This window comes from Schistocerca cancellata, chromosome 5, assembly GCF_023864275.1.
Source record: "Schistocerca cancellata isolate TAMUIC-IGC-003103 chromosome 5, iqSchCanc2.1, whole genome shotgun sequence".
Taxonomy (NCBI): Eukaryota; Metazoa; Arthropoda; class Insecta; order Orthoptera; family Acrididae; genus Schistocerca; species Schistocerca cancellata.
In genome coordinates this window covers 650,680,699-650,705,977 of record NC_064630.1, presented here as the reverse complement: position 1 = coordinate 650,705,977, position 25,279 = coordinate 650,680,699, and the positions used below count along the sequence as shown (strand labels likewise).

General features: G+C 43.2%; 1 protein-coding gene across 1 annotated transcript in view; it reads left to right on the top strand.

Annotated features, from left to right (window-relative positions):
* Positions 1–25,279, top strand: part of LOC126187891 (trypsin-7-like) — a 129,588-nt gene that overhangs the window by 59,329 nt on the left and 44,980 nt on the right. The window contains exon 2 of the mRNA XM_049929239.1: positions 21,761–21,887. Coding sequence (XP_049785196.1) covers positions 21,761–21,887 — 127 coding nt within the window. The remainder of the gene's footprint in view (positions 1–21,760; positions 21,888–25,279) is intronic.

Here is a 25,279-nt window from a genome sequence, read left to right as displayed (position 1 = left end):
AAAAATCATGATATATATAGCAGTTCATGACATCCATTCTTACAAATGTACTGTTCCTGATGGACACAGGTCCAGATCATCCGCTCTCAAAAATCCGCCATCTCACTGCTGGCGTCTCACCTCGAACTGCGCAGCGCTACGCGCTGTTAACATCCAGCTGCCCAACACTACAATGGCAGACAACAATGCAAACTAGCCATAGACTGCACACAGCACAGCCAGTGATTTTCATACAGAGCGCTACGTGGCGTTACCAATAAGAATACCTAAATAGCCTACTTACAGGGTATCTTGCTAGCTACTGGGCACCTTAACATCAAGCAGACTGTTAATAGAGACTCGTGGCATGTGAAGATTATCTTGTCCTGTTGAAAAATGGCACCACGATATTGCTGCATGAGAGGTAACACATGATGAATCAGTATGACCGTACGCTATCACTACCAGCCGTGACATGACATCACACTCGATGAGTTCCCACAGCATGACACCAGGAGTAACAGCGCTGTGCCTCTCCAAAACATTTTAAGAATGGGAACTCTTCCAAGGTCGCCGCCGTACTCGCCGACGTTGGTCATTTGAGGTAGTGCAGAACAGCGATTCCTCACCAAACACAATGCGATGTTATTAATCATAAGCTCATGCTTCCTGGTCACGACACCGCTTGAAAAGCAGCTGTTTGTGCAGTGTTGTTAACAGCAGCCTAGTAATTCCCTAGTCGGATTGCTGCTAGTCCCTTAAGAACGGTACGAGATGATACAGAATCTTGCAGGGAGTCCATTGCTTGTTCATTCTTTAACGAGGCACTGATGACCAAACGTTCCGTGTAACGAAATAGTCAGGAGTCAGCCTCAAAAACCTTTGAAAATATGTCCACAAAATTTCGACTGTAAACTGCAGGACTATGAATTACTAAACTAAGAAGGTAATGATATACAAATATTTAAGAAAATTGTTCACGTAGTGAAGTTCGGCTTACTTGTGTGTGTGTGTGTGTGTGTGTGTGTGTGTGTGTGTGCGCGCGTCAGCGATCGAGTGTCCGACTGTAGGAGAAAGTTCGAATGAGGGGATCAGCGCAAGACCGGAGAGATTTCGCTTAAGTAAATCCAATGCGTGTGTGCCGCTGTGAGTAAGTAGCAGCCGAGATAACGGTGTCCAGGCGAGTGGCAAATGTAGCGGTACTGAGTGGCTTCGCAGAATAGCGAGCAGCCCACACGGCCCAACTCGTGAACACTCACCGCAGGTAGACACAGGCTGACGTACTACACTGACGGAAAAAAATCACAACACCAAGAAAGAGTCCTGCGACATAAACAAAAGTTGGTAGGCGTGTTTCTACGAATGAAAGATTATGTCTATTCAAATTTCGCGCCATTCGCGTCAGAGTGGCACCACTGGCGCCAATATGAGGAATATAAATCAGGTTTACTTCAAATACACGCTGTAACGGTCGTGAATGTTAGTTACCTTTGAGAGCGGGGATGGTGAATTGCTGTTAGACAAGAATGCCTTTAAGACGTCAAAGTCGTCATTATCAAAACCTCACTGGTAGTGTACCACAGCTACGAGAAACTGGATGCTCCTTCTGCGATATTGCGGAAAGACTTGGTAGGATTGTAGCTACTGTACACAACTGCTGACTGCAGCGGTCACGAGAATGTAGAGTCGTAAGAAGATCGGGCTCCAGACGGCAACGTGGTATTACCAAGTGAGATCATTGTCTTTGTCATAAGGCTCTGGCGCATGGTACTGCAGCAGCAGCAGCAGCAATCTGAGCAGCAGTTGCACATCAGTGACACAACAAAACGTTAAAAATCGGGTACTTCACGGACAACTCCGAGCCATATGCTCTTAGCGTGCATTCTACGACCCCAAACCACGGCCATTTGCGACTTCAGTGTTGTCAAACGAGAGCTCATTGGAGGGCAGAGGGGAAGCCTGTTGTGTTTTCTGTAGGAGGAGGCCAGTGGAGGACCTGTCACCAACCTGTCTGCGTTATAGACACGCTTTACCTACATCTGGAGTTATGGTATGGGGTGCGATTTCGTATGACAGTAGGACACTCTCGTGGTTAGCCCAGGCGCCCTGATTGCAAATTTATACGTCAACCTGGTGATTCGACCTGCTGTGATACCATTCATCAACAGCATTCCAGGGGTTGTTTTCCAACAAGAGAACGCTTGCCCACATACCGTTCTTACAACCCAACGCGCTCTACGAAGTGGCGACATGTTGCCTTGGCCCGCTCGATCACCACATCTACCTCCAATACAGCGCATATTGCACGACAACTCCAGCTTCATCCACAAGCAGCATTAACTCTCATTGTATTGACGACCAATTGGACCAAGCATGGAAATCCATCCCACAAACTGACATCCAGCACCTGTGCAACACAATGCTTGCATTCAACCTTGTGGCAGTTACACCAGTTTCTAATGTACCAGCATTTCACATTTGCAATGGCTTATCTCGTGCTTTTGACCCGCAACCTTGCATTGTTGGTCACTTATATATGTCACTTAGACAAATATATTCCCGAAATTTCACTAATCAACATTAATTATTTTTTGGTGTTACGATATTTTTCTGTCAGTGTATATATTACGGGATTTGTTCCCAAAAGACGTCTGCTGGCAGAGGGGGCATGAGGTTAATTAAGGTGACGACCAGTCGTAACCTTATCGCCCATACTGGGAGACATTGTAGCAGATAGTGACTGAGGAGCAGTGTTATCTGCTACCCACCCTCCTCCTCGTATGGAAGTGAATAATCAATAAACAAAAAAAAAATCACATTAAGCAATATAACGGATACATCGGTGTGTTATGAGGCTTGTGATGCCGCAACATTGGTACGGCGCTTGTAATCTTTTCCTTATACAGGAAGTTTCCTGCCCTGGAGAATATTTACAGTAAGACTGATGTGAGATTGACCTTTGGTCATGAGTATAACGGATGTGCTTGGAAATTGCCTCAGCTGAATTCGATGCAGCGCTGTGCTCGATTTATCACACTATGAGACCCGCGAAGCAACTCTGCCTGAAGGACACTAGCAGTAGCGTTTTTTGTGTTCTCGGGTAGCTCTTCCAGATAAAAATTACAGAGAGATCAGGCGACGGAGCTGGCCAAGAGACAGCACTGCCTTTGCTGGTTGTCCTTTCCTCCTCGAACACCCAATACACTCGTGACAATGTTGTCAAAGCAGTGTATACTACTGCTCCGTCTTGCTGAAAATATCCATACAGTCGTTCATTTTCTAACCATCAAGGATTGTACACTATCACCGTTTTCATGCAGAGGTACCGTGGAAAAAGGAAGAGTTGCAACATATGTAAGAGTTGGACTCAGAAAAAAAAACAGTTCTTGTGTAGGTCAGGCCTCCGAGGCACTTTACAGACCTGAAGTAGGTTCATATGAAGCGCTGGTTGTTAAAAGTACTTATGGTATCTTGTACACTGACTGGCTGTCTTGTCTCCCAATTGACAACTTCCCATATAGTTTTACTCCTATTATCTGCATTATTAAACTATGTCAGGACGTACATAATTCTGAACATTTTAATGAATTCCCTTAAAATACTGCATTATTTTCTGCAGCATGCAAGTAACTTCAGATCTTATTTCTCTCTTTCTCTTTCGTAAGATTTTAGTTCTCCTAGTTCTTCATGGCTTATTTATTTTTTAATGTATTTTCTGGCAACTTTTGAAAAAGCTTCAAGATATCGCAAATAAAATCGATATGACTCACATCTAAGTTACAAGTAACAGTGAAGTAACTAAAAAATAATAGATAGTAGTAAAGTTAAAAAACACGTAGTTACCTGTTTATAAGAGGTGCTGGAAGTGGTGGCCATGAGCGTCCAGGCATAACTGACTTCATGTGATGACATTAGCATTGGTGATGTGGCCCATACTTTGGTTGGATGTGTGAGTAGTTCCTCCATTTTGTTGGAATACTACAGTCAGTCCTCGTATCTGTTAATTGTGCACCGAAACAGATAAAGTTCTCTAGATAATTGGCACTGTTTAAGGCATAATTGAAAAATATGGGACCAATAATGCGCTTGCTGGGCAATCCACTTTAAGCAACTAATAGCAATGCCAACATCTTTCACTGAAATTAATAGAATTATAAAAATTAAAAAATTCTAAAGCATATACGGTGTTGTAATTTCAACCAGAATTCTGAAAAGTTGCTCTAACTTAGTAACTAATGTCCTTAGCGATATATATAATCCATTACTAGCACAGCGAATTTTGTTAAACCTTTTTATAAGAAAGAAGTCAAGAAAGACTTAAATAATTATCGTCCAGTTTTCTTATTGACATCTTTTCCAAAAAGTAATGTACTCAAAAGTAGTCTCACATTTAAGTGGAAAAATTTACTTAGCATATCACGGTTTGGATTCCAGAACGGTTGCTCGACTGAGAAGGCTATTTATACATTCACGAACCAAATATTACAACCCTTAAATAATAAAATATCGCCAGTTCGTATTTTTTGTGACTTTTCCAACGGATTTGATTGTGTACATCACGTTACACCGTCAGAAAAATTTAAGTGTTACACGACATGGCTTTACAAACAGCTAGTTGGAGTCATACTTAACAAACAGAATGCAAACATTTGTGCTGAATAATTCAATGTTTTCTTCAGGCAATCTTCTTTTTAGAAATTCAAACAATGTTGGAAGGAGAGAATATTTAGTAAGTGAGGAAAAATCAAGAAGGGTCCCCCACAGAGTTCAATTTTTTTGTCCATTGCTATTTCTTATATATGACCTTCCACTTAACAATCAACCAGCAGAACTGGTACTTTTTGCAGACAACGCTTTTCTTACAATCAGTTTCGTAAGGGAGAAAGCAACTGAGGAGATTGTGGTTTTCAAATTATTAAATGGTTTTCTGAAAACGGATCTCCCTTAATTTTGATAAAACAGACTATGTTCAGTTCTGTACAACAAACAGAGTCATACAAACGATTGATGTAGCACATGAACAGGAGCTAGTAACAAGGATAGAATGCTCCAAATGTCTGGGTATACATATATATGAAAACTTGAACCCGAAGAAATGTATTACTGAGCTCCTTAAGTAATTACGTTCGGCCACTTTGGTCTTCGTATAATTGCTAGTCTTGGAAACAAACGAATCAACACCCTGAAATATTTTGCATATTTCCACTCAATAACGTCTTACAGAATAATTTTCTGGGGCACATTATCACTTAGAAAGAAAGTATCGATCGCACAAAAGCGAGCATTTGTCATGTAGGAGGAGTTAGGCATTTTAAATGCACATTACAATACATATATTCACAAATGGAATTCGTCGCATATAATCCACCACAATTTCAGAGGAATATTGATATCCACACCTGCAACACTAGAGGAAAAATTCACTTTTATTATGCATTATTAATGCTCTCGGTCACTCACAAAGAAGTTCAGCATGCAGGAACAAAAAAATCTCGTCGTTTGCCCAATAACGTAAATTGTTTGACCGGTAGCAAAGCAAGTTTTAAATGTAACGTAAAATCATTTCTCCTAGATAATGAGCAATTTTTTTTTATTCCATGGACGAATTTCTATTTAAAAACCGGTTTTATATATAACATCATTCCGCTGAGAGAACCGTTCAAATAATCTATGGAAAATATAACAATAACTAACAGTTTGATGAAACCACTGTGTTACGATGCGGACACCCGACATCGCGCAGCAATCACGAGATTATGCAAAGGCTCTTCAAAGTACTTATGGGAGAATCCAAAAGTCCTGATTCCACTTCACTCACAATCCACCGGCACAACTCAACACTCGGAACTTCGTCTGGACGCTTTAACTCTTGCACAATAGTAAATTTGTAGGGATACAAAAGCAGGTCCTTTTTGATAACATGTCGACAGGACGATTTCTTAGTTCCCACTCGCACAAATAAATGGCGTTGCGATTTCGTTGGACTTTTTCAGGCTATCCTTCACTTAGCAATGTTTTCTGGTGTTACAACTCTTTTCGGACAACTACAGTTTTTATTCGTTAAAGAGCCAGTTTCGCATATACTTGCCACAAGTTTTGTATTGCAGACTTACATAAACATTTCGCCTTAAACTGTTGCGCAAACACGAACTGTGCTTCGCATAACACTCGACAACGGACATGTGCTGTTTTATCGTGAGCACCATTTTGTCTTGCATTTCGCTGGTCACCAAACACGTCTTTTGTTCGCCCTCACTCAAACGTAATGACACAGCAAAATATTTGAGAAGAAGCATGCGGGAGATGTGCATGTGTAGGCATGTGATAGCAACCAACTGACGCATCAGAATCAAGGTTTCTGTGATAACCAGGTCTCCTGTTCGTAAACGAACGTCAATTAAGAACCAGTTTTTATTTTGAGCATCGTGTATATCATCATCTTATGCTTTTAGTTTTGTTTTCTTATTTGTCGATCTGAGGTTGGCTGTTGGTTAGAAATCACTGTAACTGCATAAACTGCAAAGAGCATAAAAGCAGTTACTTTTGAATACATCGTGGGAGTGAACAGTGATCAATGTGTTACAAATATTTACTATCAAAAGCAGTCTTGATCACAATTTATTTATTACGCTGACCGGTTTAGAGGTTTACCACCAGAAGGAGGTTCTTACTCACAGGTCTGAAAATGAACACAGTAGTGGTCGAAACCGGTCACCGTAATAAATAAATTGTGATCAAGACTGTTTTTGATAGTAAATATATGCATAAAAACAGACTAATGCGCAGTGTAAGATCTAACTTTATTGCACTTCCCGAATCTTAAGGAATCCACTATCCTGCTGGACAGATATTTTTAAAATTACTGTTTGTACTCTTTTTATGAGAATAACATGTAAGTAAAGGAGGCTGGCGCAGGCAGAGTGGATAATTCTGATTTACAGAGTATACTACATAGTGCAAAAACACCTAAAATTGAGTACCTAAAACGCGATAATAACGGCTGTTATAATGCAATCAGACTATTCATAATTAGAGTACTCGACCATTTTTTTTTTTTTTTACTTTTTCCGCTTGCAATTACTTAATAACGCTGTTACAGGGTATTTGTAGTTCGCCGATAAGGAAACACCGCCTAAATTGTGAGCATGTAACATCTACAGGGCGAATGCCAGACTATGAATTGCGAAGATCCACCAGCGCTGTTAGCAGGCTTTAGTGCCCTGTAATCTTAGGAATAAATTTCCGCTCACGCAAAATGCTTCGCGAAATTGCAGTGCAAGCTGGCCGCTTCTGGCCCGTACATTCGCTCTATGAAACCGGCTTGCTGTAACAAATCAGTTTCATGCACAAATTGTGGTTCGCAATGGCTGACCGGTAAACCCAAGCGCGGTTCGTAGATTCCTTCACAAAGGTGATCTTGCAACAGAACAGTTCGCTAAAATGCATCCACCGTCAACGCTGCAGCCGGCCGGTTTGGCCGTGCGGCTCTAGGCGCTTCAGTCTGGAACCGGGTGACCGCTACGGTCGCAGGTGCCTCGGGCATGGATGTGTGTGGTTGCTTAGGTTAGTTAGGTTTAAGTAGTTCTAAGTTCTAGGGGACTGATGACCATAGATGTTAAGTCCCATAGCGCTCAGAGCCATTTTGAACGCTGCAGCCTAATCATCATTCTCTCAAGGAATAGTTTTATTACTTCGTTTTCTTCTCCTAGACTTTGTTATGAGAAAGGAATGAATGAAAGAAATTAGTCTATGCACAATGACGAATTTCGTCGCACTGAGAGGAAAAGATGGAAGAAAATGAAACTCTCACGTATAACAGTGCATAAATAATGCTCTCCGCAGACGTGTCCACGTTACAGCATTCGGCTTCGCAAGGTGTACACATATTCAAATGTGATATCACACAAGCGATCATTTACAAACTCACTAGAATGACAAATTTACAGATGTGTGATGATATACGATAGACGGTTACACGAAAATTGTCCAACAAAAGAAAAAGACCGAAAATAAAACAGTAATACAAAAGCGTTGCACATCTAAGATTTTAGCATAAGGACGTAAGCATCGATGCGGTATGTATAACAACTACAGAGCTTTCCATATAGCGTCAGTAACCAGTTTCCTGTTGTGAGTCAGGTTGTTCCGTAGCCAGTTATTCGCGACACGGGGTTTCATGCTGTTGTATTACACTAATAGATATATCGTACAGATGTACTGGGTATTTTGTAGATGTTCCTCTGTTCAAAACAATGAATGGATATGTTGGCAAAGAAGAACTGAAAAAGAGGTGGAGGCACCACACTGTCACCTAAGTACAGGTGGGATAATTCCCTGCATGTAGAATCTGCGGTGATCGTGTAGCGTAGTATGAAACATAGCGAATCTTCTATCTGATTGCTGATTTCAAACTCTTATCATACGGATCGCAATATTCCCGACGTTTTACTGTGCGTTATCTGCGCATATAATATTCAATAATCACAGATTTTCAATCTCTGAAGAGGACAGACATCACTTTTCCAGAGGAAAGATTTATATGGTATCGTTTACTTTTCAGCGCAGATGAATGATTTATTCGCTTGGTCTGTGGTTGAAAGTAAGGAACCGTAATCAGTACCAACACCATATAAGAAATCATCTTCTTCACTCTCATAAAACTGTAGTACATCTTCTTAACTCTCATAGAATTGTAGTAGAGTTTAAAAGATATCCTTTCCATTAAGGGAAGTGGTTTCGATAACAACCCAGCAGGAACTTTGTCGGGTATTGTGTTGAGCTATGACTAGTTTCGATTCTGCATCAGTTTTAGGGAATCGCCTAGCACCTCTCGGCTTATTAAAACATCATTTCCCATTACACAAAAACATAAGCAGAAATTTTCTACATTTTTCCCCTCTCGATGCCTCCAAAGGGACCACCAATTTGCTACAACTAATGATATTATACTTCCAGTCGTACCACCACTTCTAAAAACTTCAACGAGAAATCACTATACGATCTTTATACTTTAAGATATTGTTTTTATTATTAAATTGAGATAAATTTTGACTCAGTGTCGTAGTCAGTGACTTCAGATATTGTGATGCTTGGCTCTGGATATCTAAGCCCCGACAATCCGCGTGTTAAGTGCTGTTTACTATCCGCAACCACTGGTAACTTAGCAGGAAACACTGCTGATGCAGGATTCTCGGTAAATGCTCTCATATTTCCTTAAATTCTTAAATTATTCGAGTACCAAAATCAATATAACGTTACCGTAAGTAGTGCGGTCTCTAACCCGTGAACGTGTATTTTATCTTTTCTTGGAATGTCCCTGTTCTATGTTTCAGATTCTAGAGAGGCATATAGCCTCACGGAAACACGCTTCAGTTTTTTTTTTCTTTTTTGTCTAATTTCTGCCATACTTAGTGTTGTGGGTTGGCAGGAGAGCCAACACCGGGTACTAGAGGAAGCCGAAAGGCACGCGTTTTAGCTCACGCAGGCTGGCGTGAGGTCTGACTTTAGAAAAACGGACGTAGCTGGTGGAATACTTAACTTTAATCCATTAATTATGAGCGTCGCTCTTGACTGTACATGATTCAGTATAAATAGTAACTGGTAATGGCGCCTTGCTAGGTCGTAGCAAATGACGTAGCTGAAGGCTATGCTAACTATCGTCTCGGCAAATGAGAGCGTATTTTGTCAGTGAACCATCGCTAGCAAAGTCGGTTGTACAACTGGGGCGAGTGCTAGGAAGTCTCTCTAGACCTGCCGTGTGACGGCGCTCGGTCTGCAATCACTGATAGTGGCGACACGCGGGTCCGACGTATACTAACGGACCGCGGCCGATTTAAAGGCTACCACCTAGCAAGTGTGGTGTCTGGCTGTGACACCACACTTAGTGCGAGGGTTCTTTCTCTGCAGTAATCTACAAACATAAACACTTTCAGTACAGTTCATACAACGTAGCTATATGTAAAATTACACAATCACACGACCACAATTGCCCTTTACTCCACACAATACGAAACCACACACAGTTCCATACCCACATCCGCTCACTTAGAAATACGAATAAAAAATCGACTTTCTGGACTACGGAAGAAGGCAGTACACAGAACGACATGCTACATCGAGAGATCACTAGAATAATGAAAGAATAACATAGATCTTCAAACAACGAGAGATTTGCAGAACTGTAGGAGTAATTAGCAAAACAGCAATTATAGTAAGATCAAAATACTCTCTTACATCATATATGGAAGGACGTCAACGTTAAAATTGTTACTAATGATGTGTCGGAGAACAATGCACAGAAAATTCGGAAACTACGTGACTAAGGTAGCTGGAATCGATGCACGTAGAGCAACTGCAGTAACAGCAAAATAAAACAGAGAGTATGGACACAATAAGAAAGCGTAAACGAAAAACAAAATCGGCACGTGGAATGAAAGACGTGATGCTCTGAATGGCTATTCTGCAGCGGCCTTTCTCAACAGCTTTCACACGCATCGCTCTGGGAATTTCCGGGCCTAAGAGCTCTTGCTGACCACAAGGCTTGTCTATCTGAATGTGAAACGGAATAAACTCTATTCAGATCAAAAATGAAATAAATGACACTGAGTGTAACGGAAAATGATTGGCGAGTAAAATGGAACAGCTATGCGGGCATTGCTCCTCGGGTCCGCCGACCTTTCATCAAGTTCTACAACAGAACTGCGCGTCAGTTATTTGTTTCATGGATCATATTCACGATACCATTACAGTTTAATGGTTCCAAATGTGTCGTTAGTTTGTAAAATCTATTTTGTTTTGTTCTTACATTTTGCTCGTATTGTTTGTGCTGTACTACGCAATATTTTTGCCGAAACCTGGACACCATATTGGAACTTACCATAACTCCTCAGGCATAATCAGTGAATATAGGAGAGACAATACGCTCGTAATGCTAGGCTGGCATGACCCAATCTGCCGGTCGCGGTGGCCGAGCGGTTCTAGGCACTTCAGTCCGGAACCGCGCGACTGCTACGGTCGCAGGTTCCAATCCTGCCTCGGGCATGGATGTGTGTGATGTCCTTAGGTTAGTTAGGTTTAAGTAGTTCTAAGTTCTAGGGGACTGATGACCTCAGATGTTAAGTCTCATAGTGCTCAGAGCCATTTGAACCATTTGACCCAATCTGGTCCAAAACCCAGTAGGTAAAACAAATGATGTACGCAAAACATACACTTATTCTGCACTTGTGTAGACATTTCTTTTCAATAAATCACCCTTTTTTTCTGAAATTGTAATCTTTATTTGTCTGTACATGTACAGCACATCTACCGATTTCCGTCTCATTGCTATAATTCCTTCGTTGCTTTTTTTTTTTTTTCGCCAACAGAATTTGAGGCATAAAGAAGGCAAATACCAAAGGACTAGTGGGGGTTACTGACGTCAGAGACCAGAAGGGTAACACCCGTTTCACAACTGTGAAAACCTTAGCGCAATATTTAATGTTTCAGTACGAATTTAGTTTGCGTTAATCAACAGTTGACAATAAAATCAGTACGTACGTCTATACATTAGTGTGTTGTGACACCATCTAATTAAAACACTGGAAACGAGCTACATACCAGCCAAAAGTACAGTGTGGTTCAGTGCTCTTCTTTTGTTGCTTCATTGGCTCCGAAAGCACTTCCGGTCATCGTGAAATGACTCATGTCGTTATATTGTGGAGGCAGTTAGTAAATTCGTGAACTGATGCACGAATACTTCGTGGGGATATGCGAAGAAATTGTGTCACATAGCCATATGTGAGTGGATACTGGCTCCTTTGGATAGATTTATGTAGGATTGTACACTCCCCAAAAAAACATCATGATACTTGAGCGATCTATGTAGGATTGTACAGTCCCCAGGAAACGTCGTGATTCCTGTATATAGTAGACCTATCAAATGTGTGGCCTTTCCCCAAGAATCATACGTGATAACGTTAAACTGGATTATAAAAATGCCATTTTTAATGAAGGCGCCAGTAGTCAGTAAACTAAATTGTTTTCACCTTTACTGAATTCTTGGCAAAAATTTTCAACGCATACCACACAATCCATTTCATTTCAAGGCAACGAGGTGGCGCTAAGAGGTGCCTGTTTGCATCGGCAATAAGGACAAGGTGGAAAACTTATTCTCCTAGCAATGGAAGATGTTTATTTTTCTTTATATAAGGGCGCGCTTATACTTCGCCATTTCCCCTTTTTGGGTAAGTACATTTCGTGCAAATTATCTGAACAACGATGACTTAAAATCTCCCGCCACTGCGTCAACTATACCACTACCATTTAGGGGAGCATCCTTAGAATCACAGTAACTCGTGCAGCCTGACGATGCAGTCGGACGGTTTTGCGTGGCAGAGGATGCTTTGTTTTAACGTTGCGCACCAGAAAATGCTTCGTAACAATGTTGCGTGACAGAGAATGCTCCGACCAATGTTACGCGCCAGGGAGTGCTTTGTACCAATGATGAGCGGCAGATAGTGCTTCGTACGAATGCTGCTTGATAGAGGGTGCTTTGTAGCGATGTTACGTTGCAGAGGGTGCTTCATACTAATGCTGTGCGGTGGAAGATTCTTCTCACAAATTTTACGAGGCAGAGGCCGCTTTGGAACATCGTTTCGTGGCAGAATGTGTTTTGTACCAATGTTGCGTGGCAGAGGGTACTTCATATCATGTTGTGAGGCGGACTTTACTGGAAAAAAATAATGCTCAACTCAGACAGAAAAGTGAATGATACTTTTTGTTTTAAATATCAACACAGTTGGTTCAAAAATGGTTCTCCTGCTTACATGGCAGACGCTCTATCCATCTGAGCCACCGAGGACACAGAGGATAGTATGACTGCAGGGACTTACCTCTGGTACGCTTCCCGTGAGACCCACATTCCCAACTTACTGTTCCACACTATATTCATAGTGCCCCTGCCCATTATACTCGTTACTCGCGGCTTTTTGCCGATTCCCGGAAGAGTTCGGGCACTGTTTGTCATTTTTACAATATGTATGGATTAATATTGCTGATCATGTGTTGCGAGACTTTATACACATGATGATGAAGATCGACGCTGAACTTGAAACAATTTTAAAACATCAGAAGAGAACAAGCATTTTACTGAAGTACTGTTGGCTGTATACTGATAGGACATGGTAATCTCAGTGATTTCCATAGCAGAATATTAGTATAAGATCTTCCAAAAATATGAAATTTATTCTCTAAAGAGGCTAATTTCATTGCTGATGTATCGCAAGAACGATTTAGTTCTCGTGTTTTATGTATTTTTATGAAAATTACTCTCTTCAGTAAATTGTTTCTTTAGGATGGATAGGATGTGTGACTGCTGTGTACGGACGCAGGAGGAGCTGGCCACTGTTCGCGAACAGCTGAGCGTGTTGATGGCCGCAGTCAGCCGTCTTCAGGCTGCTGCCTCGGAGTGTAGCGGCAGTGGGGAGTCTGGTGCGTCGCAAGGTACACCCCAGGTGTTACATGCTTCACCCACTGTCCCTCCTGTCGAGACATCTTCGCGGGTACCGGGCGCGGTTGGGCCACCCTCTCCCCAAGGGGAGTGGCGGGTTCAGCGGCGTTCGCGGCGCACGAGGCAGAAGGTCAATGTGGAGGCTGGCCGTGTGGCATCGCCCGCTCTGCCTGTGAGGGGACATGTGGCTTCTCCTTCAGCAAGGTCCGAGCAGGCACACGGGGGGAGGGGTTTATTAGTTATTGGGAGCTCCAACGTTAGGCGGGTGATGGAGCCCCTTAGGGAAATAGCGAGAAGGTCGGGGAAGAAGGCCAGTGTTCACTCTGTCTGCTTGCCGGGGGGTCTCATCCGAGATGTGGAGGAGGCCCTACCGGCGGCGATAGAGAGCACTGGGTGCACCCGACTGCAAATTGTTGCTCATGTCGGCACCAATGACTCCTGCCGTCTGGGTTCAGAGGTCATCCTCAGTTCGTACAGGCGGTTGGCGGAATTGGTGAAGGCGGAAAGCCTCGCTCGCGGGGTGGAATCAGAGCTAACTATTTGTAGTATCGTTCCCAGAACCGATCGCGGTCCTCTGGTTTGGAGCCGAGTGGAAGGCTTAAACCAGAGGCTCAGACGATTCTGCGGAGATCTGGGGTGCAAATTTCTCGACCTCCGCTATCGGGTGGAGAAATGTAGGGTCCCCCTGAATAGGTCAGGCGTGCACTACACGCCGGAAGCGGCTACAAGGGTAGCGGAGTACGTGTGGAGTGCACATGGGGGTTTTTTAGGTTAGAGAATCCCCTCCCTAGGCCCGACAAGACGCCTCCTGAGACGCGGCAAGATAGGAGTAGGCAAAATGCAACAGGGAATAACAATATTAATGTGCTAATAGTAAACTGCAGGAGCGTCTATAGGAAGGTCCCAGAACTGCTCTCATTAATAAACGATCACAACACCCATATAGTACTAGGGACAGAAAGTTGGCTGAAACCAGACGTAAACAGTAACGAAATCCTAAACTCAGATTGGAATGTATACCGCAGAGACAGGCTGAACAGTGAAGGGGGAGGCGTGTTTATAGCGATAAGAAGTGCAATAGTATCGAAGGAAATTGACGGAGATCCGAAATGTGAAATGATTTGGGTGAAGGTCGCGGTTAAAGCAGGCTCAGACATGGTAATTGGATGTCTCTATAGGCCCCCTGGCTCAGCAGCTGTTGTGGCTGAGCACCTGAAGGATAATTTGGAAAATATTTCGAGTAGATTTCCCCACCATGTTATAGTTCTGGGTGGAGATTTTAATTTGCCGGATATAGACTGGGAGACTCAGACGTTCATAACGGGTGGCAGGGACAAAGAATCCAGTGAAATTTTTTTAAGTGCGTTATCTGAAAACTACCTTGAGCAGTTAAACAGAGAACCGACTCGTGGCGATAACATATTAGACCTTCTGGTGACAAACAGACCCGAACTATTTGAAAAAGTTAACGCAGAACAGGGAATCAGCGATCATAAAGCGGTTACGGCATCGATGATTTCAGCCGTAAATAGGAATATTAAAAAGGGTAGGAAGATTTTTCTGTTTAGAAAAAGTGACAAAAAGCAGATTTCAGAGTACCTGTTGGCTCAACACAAAAGTTTTGTCTCAAATACTGATAGTGTTGAGGATCAGTGGACAAAGTTCAAAACCATCGTACAATATGCGTTAGATGAGTATGTGCCAAGCAAGATCGTAAGAGATGGAAAAGAGCCACCGTGGTACAACAACCGAGTTAGAAAACTGCTGCGGAAGCAAAGGGAACTTCACAGCAAACATAAACATAGCCAAAGCCTTGCAGACAAACAAAAATTACGCGAAGCGAAATGTAATGTGAAGAGAGCTATGCGAGAGGCGTTCAATGAATTCGAAAGTAAAGTTCTATGTACTGACTTGGCAGAAAATCCTAAGAAATTTTGGTCTTATGTCAAAGCGGTAGGTGGATCAAAACAAAATGTCCAGACACTCTGTGACCAAAATGGTACTGAAACAGAGGATGACAGACTAAAGGCCGAAATACTAAATGTCTTTTTCCAAAGTTGTTTCACAGAGGAAGATTGCACTGTAGTTCCTTCTCTAGATTGTCGCACAGATGACAAAATGGTAGATATCGAAATAGACGACAGAGGGATAGAGAAACAATTAAAATCGCTCAAAAGAGGAAAGGCCTCTGGACCTGATGGGATACCAGTTCAATTTTACACAGAGTACGCGAAGGAACTTGCCCCCCTTCTTGCAGCGGTGTACCGTAGGTCTCTAGAAGAGCGTAGCGTTCCAAAGGATTGGAAAAGGGCACAGGTCATCCCCGTTTTCAAGAAGGGACGTCGAACAGATGTGCAGAACTATAGACCTTTTTCTCTAACGTCGATCAGTTGTAGAATTTTGGAACACGTATTGTGTTCGAGTATAATGACTTTTCTGGAGACTAGAAATCTACTGTGTAGGAATCAGCATGGGTTTCGAAAAAGACGGTCATGTGAAACCCAGCTCGCGCTATTCGTCCACGAGACTCAGAGGGCCATAGACACGGGTTCACAGGTAGATGCCGTGTTTCTTGACTTCCGCAAGGCGTTCGATACAGTTCCCCACAGTCGTTTAATGAACAAAGTAAGAGCATATGGACTATCAGACCAATTGTGTGATTGGATTGAGGAGTTCCTAGATAACAGGACGCAGCATGTTATTCTCAATGGAGAGAAGTCTTCCGAAGTAAGAGTGATTTCAGGTGTGCCGCAGGGGAGTGTCATAGGACCGTTGCTATTCACAATATACATAAATGACCTAGTGGATGACATCGGAAGTTCACTGAGGCTTTTTGCAGATGATGCTGTGGTGTATCGAGAGGTTGTAACAATGGAAAATTGTACTGAAATGCAGGAGGATCTGCAGCGAATTGACGCATGGTGCAGGGAATGGCAACTGAATCTCAATGTAGACAAGTGTAATGTGCTGCGAATACACAGAAAGATAGATCCTTTATCATTTAGCTACAAAATAGCAGGTCAGCAACTGGAAGCAGTTAATACCATAAATTATCTGGGAGTACGCATTAGGAGTGATTTAAAATGGAATGATCATATAATGTTGATTGTCGGTAAAGCAGATGCCAGACTGAGATTCATTGGAAGAATCCTAAGGAAATGCAATCCGAAAACAAAGGAAGTAGGTTACAGTACGCTTGTTCGCCCACTGCTTGAATACTGCTCAGCAGTGTGGGATCCGTACCAGATAGGGTTGATACAAGACATAGAGAAGATCCAACGGAGAGCAGCGCGCTTCGTTACAGGATCATTTAGTAATCGCGAAAGCGTTACGGAGATGATAGATAAACTCCAGTGGAAGACTCTGCAGGAGAGACGGTCAGTAGCTCGGTAATGGCTTTTGTCAAAGTTTCGAGAACATACCTTCACCGAAGAGTCAATCAGTATATTGCTCCCTCCTACGTATATTTCGCGAGGAGACCATGAGGATAAAATCAGAGAGATTAGAGCCCACACAGAGGCATACCGACAATCCTTCTTTCCACGAACAATACGAGACTGGAATAGAAGGGAGAACCGATAGAGGTACTGAAGGTACCCTCCGCCACACACCGTCAGGTGGCTTGCGGAGTATGGATGTAGATGTAGATGTAGAACATGAACCTTTTAATACTTTTCCAATTTTTTTGTTACCAATGAATTCGAATCATCAGTTCACTAAGATTAAAAGAAAGCATCTCCATGGTGAATTCACCGACGTAAGAAGATCCAAAATTTTCAACGAGAAACACGAATTATGTTTGCACCCACTGACAAACACAGATTAAAAAAAAAATGGCTCTGAGCACTATGGGACTTAACATCTATGGTCATCAGTCCCGTAGAACTTAGAACTACTTAAACCTAAGTAACCTAAGGACATCACGCAACACCCAAACATTACGAGGCAGAGAAAATCCCTGACCCTGCCGGGAATCGAACCCGGGAACCCGGGCGTGGGAAGCGAGAACGCTACCGCACGACCACGAGATGCTGGCGACACAGTTGGTGAATTCTCTTGTCACAAATACACTGATGTGGCAAAAGTCATAGGATACCTCCTAATATCGTATCGGACCTCATTTTGCCAGGTGTAGTCCAGTAGCTCGATGTAGCATGGATCCCAGAAGTCGACGACAGTCCCCTGCAGAAACACTGAGCCATGCTGTCTCCCTAGCCGTCCATAATTGCGAAAGGGTGGCCGGTGCAGGATTTGAGCACGAATTGACCTCTCCATTAAGTCCCACGTCGGGTGATCTGGGTGGTCAAATCATACGCTCGAATTTCCAGAATGTTCTTCAAACCAATCGCAAACAATCATGGCCCGGTGACATGGCGCATTGTCATCCATAAAAATTCCAACATTGCTTGGGAGCATGAAGTCCACGAATGGCTGCAAATGGTCTCCAAGTAGCTGAACATAACCAAAACATTTTGGTCGTACGTAAAATCTATGAACGCTACAAATAATTCAATACCTTCTCTTGCTGACAGTAACTGATGATGATAAACAGAAGGCCGAAATTCTAAACCTAGCTTTCAAAAACTCGTTTACGGTAGAGGACTGCAGCACCAGTCCCCCTTTCAATTATCGAACAAACGCAAGGATGGCTGACATAGTGTTTAGTGTATCTGGGATTGTAAAACAATTAAGATCCTTAGACGCCAGGAAGGCATCTGACCCAGACGGTATCCCCGTAAGATTTTATGTTGACTATGCTAGAAATATAGCACCATTCGTATCCATCATTTATCAGAGATCATTGGAACAGCGGAAGTTCCACGGGACTGGAAAAAGATACACGTCATAGCAGTCTATAAAAAGGGTAGAAAATCGGATGCACATAATTACCGGCCAATTTCACTGACATCGATTTGTTGTAGAATCATGGACCATTCTAGACTGAGAAGCTCAGCTGCAGAAACCAGCACGGTTTTAGGAAACAGCGGTCATGCGGGACACAGCTGGCCCTCTTCGTGCATGATACACAACAGGCTCTAGATACCGGCTCTCAGGTTGATGCCATATTCCTCGACTTTCGAAAGGCGTTCTACTCATTTCCGCACTGTCGCTTGCTCCAAAAAGTGCACGCTTACGGTGTAGCCGATGACATATGTGGTTGGATAGAAAGTTTCCTAACAGACAGAGAGCAGTATATCGTTCTGAATGGGGAGACTTCAACAGAAACAAGTGTAACATCAGGTGTGCCCCAGGGCAGCGTAATAGGTCCGTTGCTTCTTACGATTTACATAAACGATCTGGTTGATGGTATTGACAGCGGCATTAGAGTGTTTGCCGATGATGCTGTAGTCCACAGGAAAGTAGTATCACATGAAAGTTGTGAGCAAATCAATGAGGATTTGTAGAAAATAAATGCGTGGTGTAATGACTGGCAGTATCTCTCAATGTTAGTAAGTGTAACCTACTGCGTATAACAAAGCGAAAATCCTCATTAATGTAAGAGTACAAAATAAATGATTAGTCTTTGGAAGCGGTAACATTAGTCAAGTATGTGGGTATGACTATTCGAAATGATCTCAAATGGAATGATCAGGTAAGGCGAACTCTAGATTGCGGTTTATTGGTAGAATCCTGAAGCTATGCAGTCCTTCAACAAAGGAAACAACTTACAATACGTTATTTCATCCAGTCTTAGCGTACTGTTCGTTTGTATGGGACCCTTACAAGTTGGGTCTGATTCAAGAGACTGAGAAGGTCCATAGAAGAGCGGCAAGATTCGTGACTGGTACATTTAGCCATCGCGAGAGCGTTACAAATCTCATAGAAAATATGAAGTGGGACACACTTGCAGACACACGACGCGCTAAACGGAAGGGCCTGCTCACTAAATTCCAAAATCCGATCTTCGGCGAGGATGTACAGCATATATTACTACCATCTATTTTCATATCGCGCAATGATCACCATTCAAAGATAAGGGAAATTATAGCTCGTACTGAGGCGTTCAGACAGTCGTTTTTCCCTCGCGCGATCAGCGAGTGGAACAGAGGGGGGAGGGGGGGGGGAGCAATGCACTCAGCCACACACCGCTTGCTAGCTAGCGGAGTATGTATGTAGATGTAGATGATCGATTCAGTTGGACCAGAGGACCCAGTCCATTCGATGTAAACACAGCCCACACCATATCAGCTTGTACAGTGCATTTTTGACCACTTGGGTCCATGACTTCGTGGGGTCTGCGCCACATTGGGGCCCTGCCACCAGCTCTTACCAGCTGAAATCGGGACTCATCTGACACAACCACGGTTTTACAGTCGTCCTGGTCCAACCAATATCATCACGAGGCCAGGAGAGGCGCTGTCGTGCTATTAGCAAAGGCAGTCGCGTCGGTCGTCTGCCACCATAATTTCGTCGCACAGTCCTAACTGCTACGTTCGTCGTACGTCCCACATTTATTTCTGCGGTTATTTCATGCAGCGTTGCTTGTCTATTAGCACTGACAGCCCTATGCAAACGATGCTGCTCTTGGTAGTAAAGTGAAGGCCGTCGGACACTGCGTCGTCCGTGGTGAGAGGTATTGCCTGGTATGTGGTATTTCGGTACTCCACACTGTGGATCTCGGAAAATTAAATTCCCTAACGATTTCCGATATGGAATGTCTCATGCGTCTAGCTCCAAATAACATTTCCCGTTCAAAGTCCGGTAATTCCCGTCGTACGGCCATTATCAGATTGGTCACCTTTCCACATGGATAACCTAAATACAAATGACAGTTCCGCCAATGGACTGCCCTTTCATAGTTTGTATAACAGATACTACCGCCATATGTATATGCGCACATCGCTAATCAGTGTATGTCGACAATAGTTACAATAACAATAATAATAGTAATAGTAATAATAATAACAGTGATGTTTTAAACTCACCAACTGTTTTCAGTGGCCACAGAATAATTCTTCGAAAGTCACAGCCACCTGAATAGTAGAAGCTTCTAGAAGTGCCTATGCACTGAACCCCGTATGCTGCACGACAACAGGGCAAACAGTGAACCAATTTGGAGCAGGCGTCGCTCTGAGGACGTGCCACTGTGCAGGCCACGCCGAATCTTATGTCCCCGCACTGCGCTGTGATTGTTAATTTAAATTCACTTGAGCACATTAGAACTACCGGGTCCCGTTTCTAACTGGATGTTTTGAATTTACTTCTTTTGTACAAAAGCACGTAAAATCTCTGGTAGTTTTATTCCATGCATCATTTCAAAAAGAATTATGGCTCTGCATACCATATGAAACGGTTACCTACTGTACCACTGTGCTAGATAATTCATAAACACAAGGACAAAACGATTCTCTGAGTCATCATCTAACTGTCTCTGTCCCCATAATACCCTGCAAAAAATACAGATCTCCTCCCTTGATAACGGTCAAATAGAGGTGTTTCACTTTGTCATGTATGAAATACTCCTTTGTTTCAAGAATGCCGTTTCGTTCTGAGGTAATCGTATTCCGTCTTATGGACAGGAAGCTTTTTTCCACCTGGGTCCTGCGCAGACCTCTTATACTTACTGTCAAAAATAATTCTTTCGTTCGAAAAAAGTGAGTTTATATTGTTTCCTCAATGAATATCATGAATGAACTTCGAATTATCAGTAAATCATAAGCAAGTAAAATTATAAGTTTCTTTTTTACTCATAAATTAATATTCTGATTTTACTTTTTCCTGAATTTTTAAGAGGCCACGACTGAGGATATTGTATGCAAATGCAGAACTGTTCTCATAACATAACACATAAGTAATTAAAACTCTGAACCTCAATGAACAAAAGTTTCACAATTTGTAGGCTGATGGTGTACACGACTTAATCTCACATCTCAGATTAAAGTAACATTACAGGGAATGGAATAGCAAATTGCCACAAGGTTTAAAGTCAGAATGGGCAAGTGGCCACCTTGAGCAGGCACCAAAAGAGGGATTCGCGTCTTGAAATCGATTGTGTTTTATAGCGGTATCCATGCAATGCTGTGCCCTCTTTAATTTCTGAATTACGACATCTGCCACTTAGCCCCTGCTTAGGTAAGCGTCGTTTGTCGGTTTACATTCTGACGTCCGTTTCCACACATGTTTCGAAAAAGGATTCCAGTCTCTCGGAACGTGGTAAGATATATATCAAAACGCTTTCTTACAACTAATTCGTTCCGGGAAGAATGAAACTCGTACCGTTTAATCGCTGATTTTTATCTTTTACCAATGCCAATCTCATAAACCTACCAGAAACTTTACTCTCTACTGTTTCAGGTTGACGGTTCGGGAACGAATGCAGTGGAGTCATCTACCAACGGTACCACCAGCGGCAGGACACTCTTCGGCGTCTTTTCGAGGCCAAGCTCGTTGCAGAACGCAGCGCCTCCTACATGTTCCTGCAGTAAGTTGACTGTAAATCCGAGCCTATCTCTAATGTTGGCACACCGTGAGGTGATTATAAAGAAACAAGCTGAGGGATATTTATGCATCTTGTCATTCTATAAAACAACATACGTCGGACAAATCAGTCATTCATGGATCACATTCAACATATAGACAGGAACTGTGTAACGAGGTGGCCTAGTGGTAAAGATCTGGATTCGATTCAATATGGGCTGTTCCTAGAAGATATTCACTGATTTCACTAAATCACATCATATATACCGTTAAATAGTAAGTATAGGCTTACATAATTAATAAGTAATATATGTAACTAACTTTCAAAAACTTTATTGACGTAGAGAAAACTTGCGAACACAATTCTTGTTTCAAAAGAGAGCACGATGATGGAAGTTCTGGGTGCGGTTCAATACAGATCTTGCGCCAGACTTCACCAATAAAGATTATTCTTGCAGAAGGAAACGAAACATTCAGGAAACTACGATATCTACAATCGAAGACGAATAGTTAACTATTAGAACACTCGGACCTTTGCCTTTCGCGGGCAAGTGCTCTGCCATCTGAGCTACCCAAGCACGACTCACGCCCCGTCCTCACAGCTTTACTTCCGCCAGTAACTCGTCTCCTACCTTCCAAACTTCACAGAAGCTCTCCTACGAAGCTTGCAGAACTAGCACTCCTGGACGAAAGGATATTGCGAAGACATGGCTTTGCCACAGCTGGGGGATGTTTCCAGAATGAAATTTTCACTCTGCAGCGGCGTGTGCGCTGGTATGAAACTTCTTCCAGAAGTGCTAGTTCTGCAAGTTTCGCAGGAGAGCTTGTATTTAGATGTAGACTTAGAATTATATATGAGGCAACGTGCTTAACAGCACCAGCGTTGTGTTTTGTTGTCAAAGATACCAGTTCATTCGTATTGTTTTCAGTGACGTGGGTTCTGATGCCCTTCTCTCTTTCTCACTCTCCTTAATGGATACTTAACATGTTCAAAATAGTATGAATCTATACTGTCACCGAGGACCAAGCGCAAAAACTTCTCTTCATCTAACATCGTTCAGTTACCATAACAGTACGGTGGTTTCGAAAAACTGAGTGATTCTTGACCTATCGCCCTTATCTCCCCCAACTGTCACCTTTTGCAACTGATGCTTCTCACATTACAGTACACCATTTTAGAGGTTTCCAGTTCACTGAAGATTCATTGTTGCAACAGTGCAGAATGGAGTACATGAAACGCTTACGTTTACAGATCAATAGCATAAACAGTTCTGAGGTACCCATGCTGAAACCCACATATCAGTACATGGTGTAACCTCCACAGGCGCCAATGCAGGTGCTGACTTTGGATATCCAGTCGATCGTACAGAAGGTGAACACTGTTCAGGAATATTTTATGCAACACCTGCTTCACCTGTTCACGTAGCTCTGTAAGAGTTGTTGGTTGATGTGTCACATGAGGCACTACTCGCTCCATCATACCACACATATGTGCTCGATTGGAGGCAAGTCCAGAGATTCTGCTCGTCAGGGAAGTTGCTGCACGTTTTGCAGAGCATGTTCAGTTTCACGGGCAGTGTGTGGGCGAGCACTATTCTGTTGGAACAACACATCACCTTCCTGGTGCAAGAACAGCAAAAGAATGGGTCTAACAACATTCTGCATGGACCGAGTGCTGGTTAGCCTCCCCTCCAGAAACAACAAAAGTGAACGAGAGTTTTAGCTTATTGCAGCCCAGACCATACAGCCTGGGGCAAGGCCAGTACGTCTCAGGCGAATGCACTCTATGAGACAGTGCTCACCAGCTCTACATTGTGTACACAAACGACTATCAATCATATGCAAGCAGAATCCGCTATCATCGCTGAAGACCACGGATCGCCACTCAATCTTCTAAGTGATCCTCTAACGGCACCACTCGAGCCGTGCACGTCGATGCTGTGGCGTGAGTGGGAGAGGCGTGCGTGACCGTAGTCCCACTGCAAATAACGGGGTTCACAAGCCCTCTTATCTGTGCTGTGGTAGCTGTACGATCTGCCACTGCTGTCCTTGCAATATGACGATCCTTGTGGGCGTCTGCGCTGTGTGGATGTCGCGCAGCATGGACATCCACAGCCTCTTCTATAGGTGCGAGAATGTTCACGTGACCACCGATATCAGTGTCAATGCACAACTGATGCAGAATGTCCACCTTGTATGGCAATTCTTCGAAAGAACCATCCCTCCACTTGGAAGGCCAAAATTTGCACCCATGCAAACTCGCTTAGCTGGCTGTAGGAAGCGTGAGTGCATCTCTGTGACATGACTGCCTGCTTGCTTTACACGTCTGCAGCACAGTGAGCCTTTTGGCTGTAGGCATTTCCTACTAAAGGGTAGACACAGATGGCGCTCTGGTAGCTATCCCACTACGCTATCTGTTGGCGGACGACGTTGAAACCATTACCAGAACGTCCACTATCCCCCAGGTGCACATGTCATCGGATCAAAATCGACATCGTTTTTCCAAGTATGCTAATTTTTTTCCGGTAGTGTAGATGCTGCTGCAACTGTGGCCCATAATCCACATGTTAGCTCCAGTGATGAGAGTAAGGGTGTAATCACTTGGCCCGCGCGGTCGCCTGATTAGACGGCTACGTGGTTTCCTACCGTGGGGTTTCCTACAAGGGTGCAGCAGGTAGCGAAGCTGTCCCGAGCAACCGGTTCCCCAACGAGGTGTTTGCAAACTGAGCCTCCCCCACTGCTTGCCGGCCATAGTGGCCGAGCGGTTCTAGGCGCTACAGTCTGGAGCCGCGCGTCCGCTACGGTTGCAGGTTCGAATCCTGCCTCGAGCATGGATGTGTGTGATGTCCTTAGGTTACTTATGTTTAAATTGTTCTAAGTTCTAGGGGACTGATGGACCTCAGAAGTTAAGCCCCATAGTGCTCAGAGCCATTTTTTCCCCCACTGCTTGTCTACTTCAGTCGCTCACCCTCAGTGCAGGTGTTGTCACCGTTTCTCAGACAGTGTCGTCGTCGATAGCTTTCGTTCCGTGAGTTTTCCTATACGACTTCTGTTCTATGCAGTGTACACGATGGAAGTGATAACAACAACGAAAGGGAGGCCGTGTCTTATGAATGATGGTCATCGCTACCGTATTTATAGGAAAAATGAAGAATATACGAACTGGATGTGCGTCAATTATGAATGGAGTAGGTGCAAAGGCCGTTTAAAAATTGCAAATGGTGAATTCGTTGCTCAATAGCAACATTTTTGTCCGCCTGACAAAACAGATGTGGAGATAAAGAAAAGACTACATAATTGCAGAAAAAGCGTTCGTGATGAAAAGACAGTGCCTATAGCCCAAATTTTTAAGCAGGAATTTCAAGATTTGAAAGATAAAGGATTAGAATTCGTGTC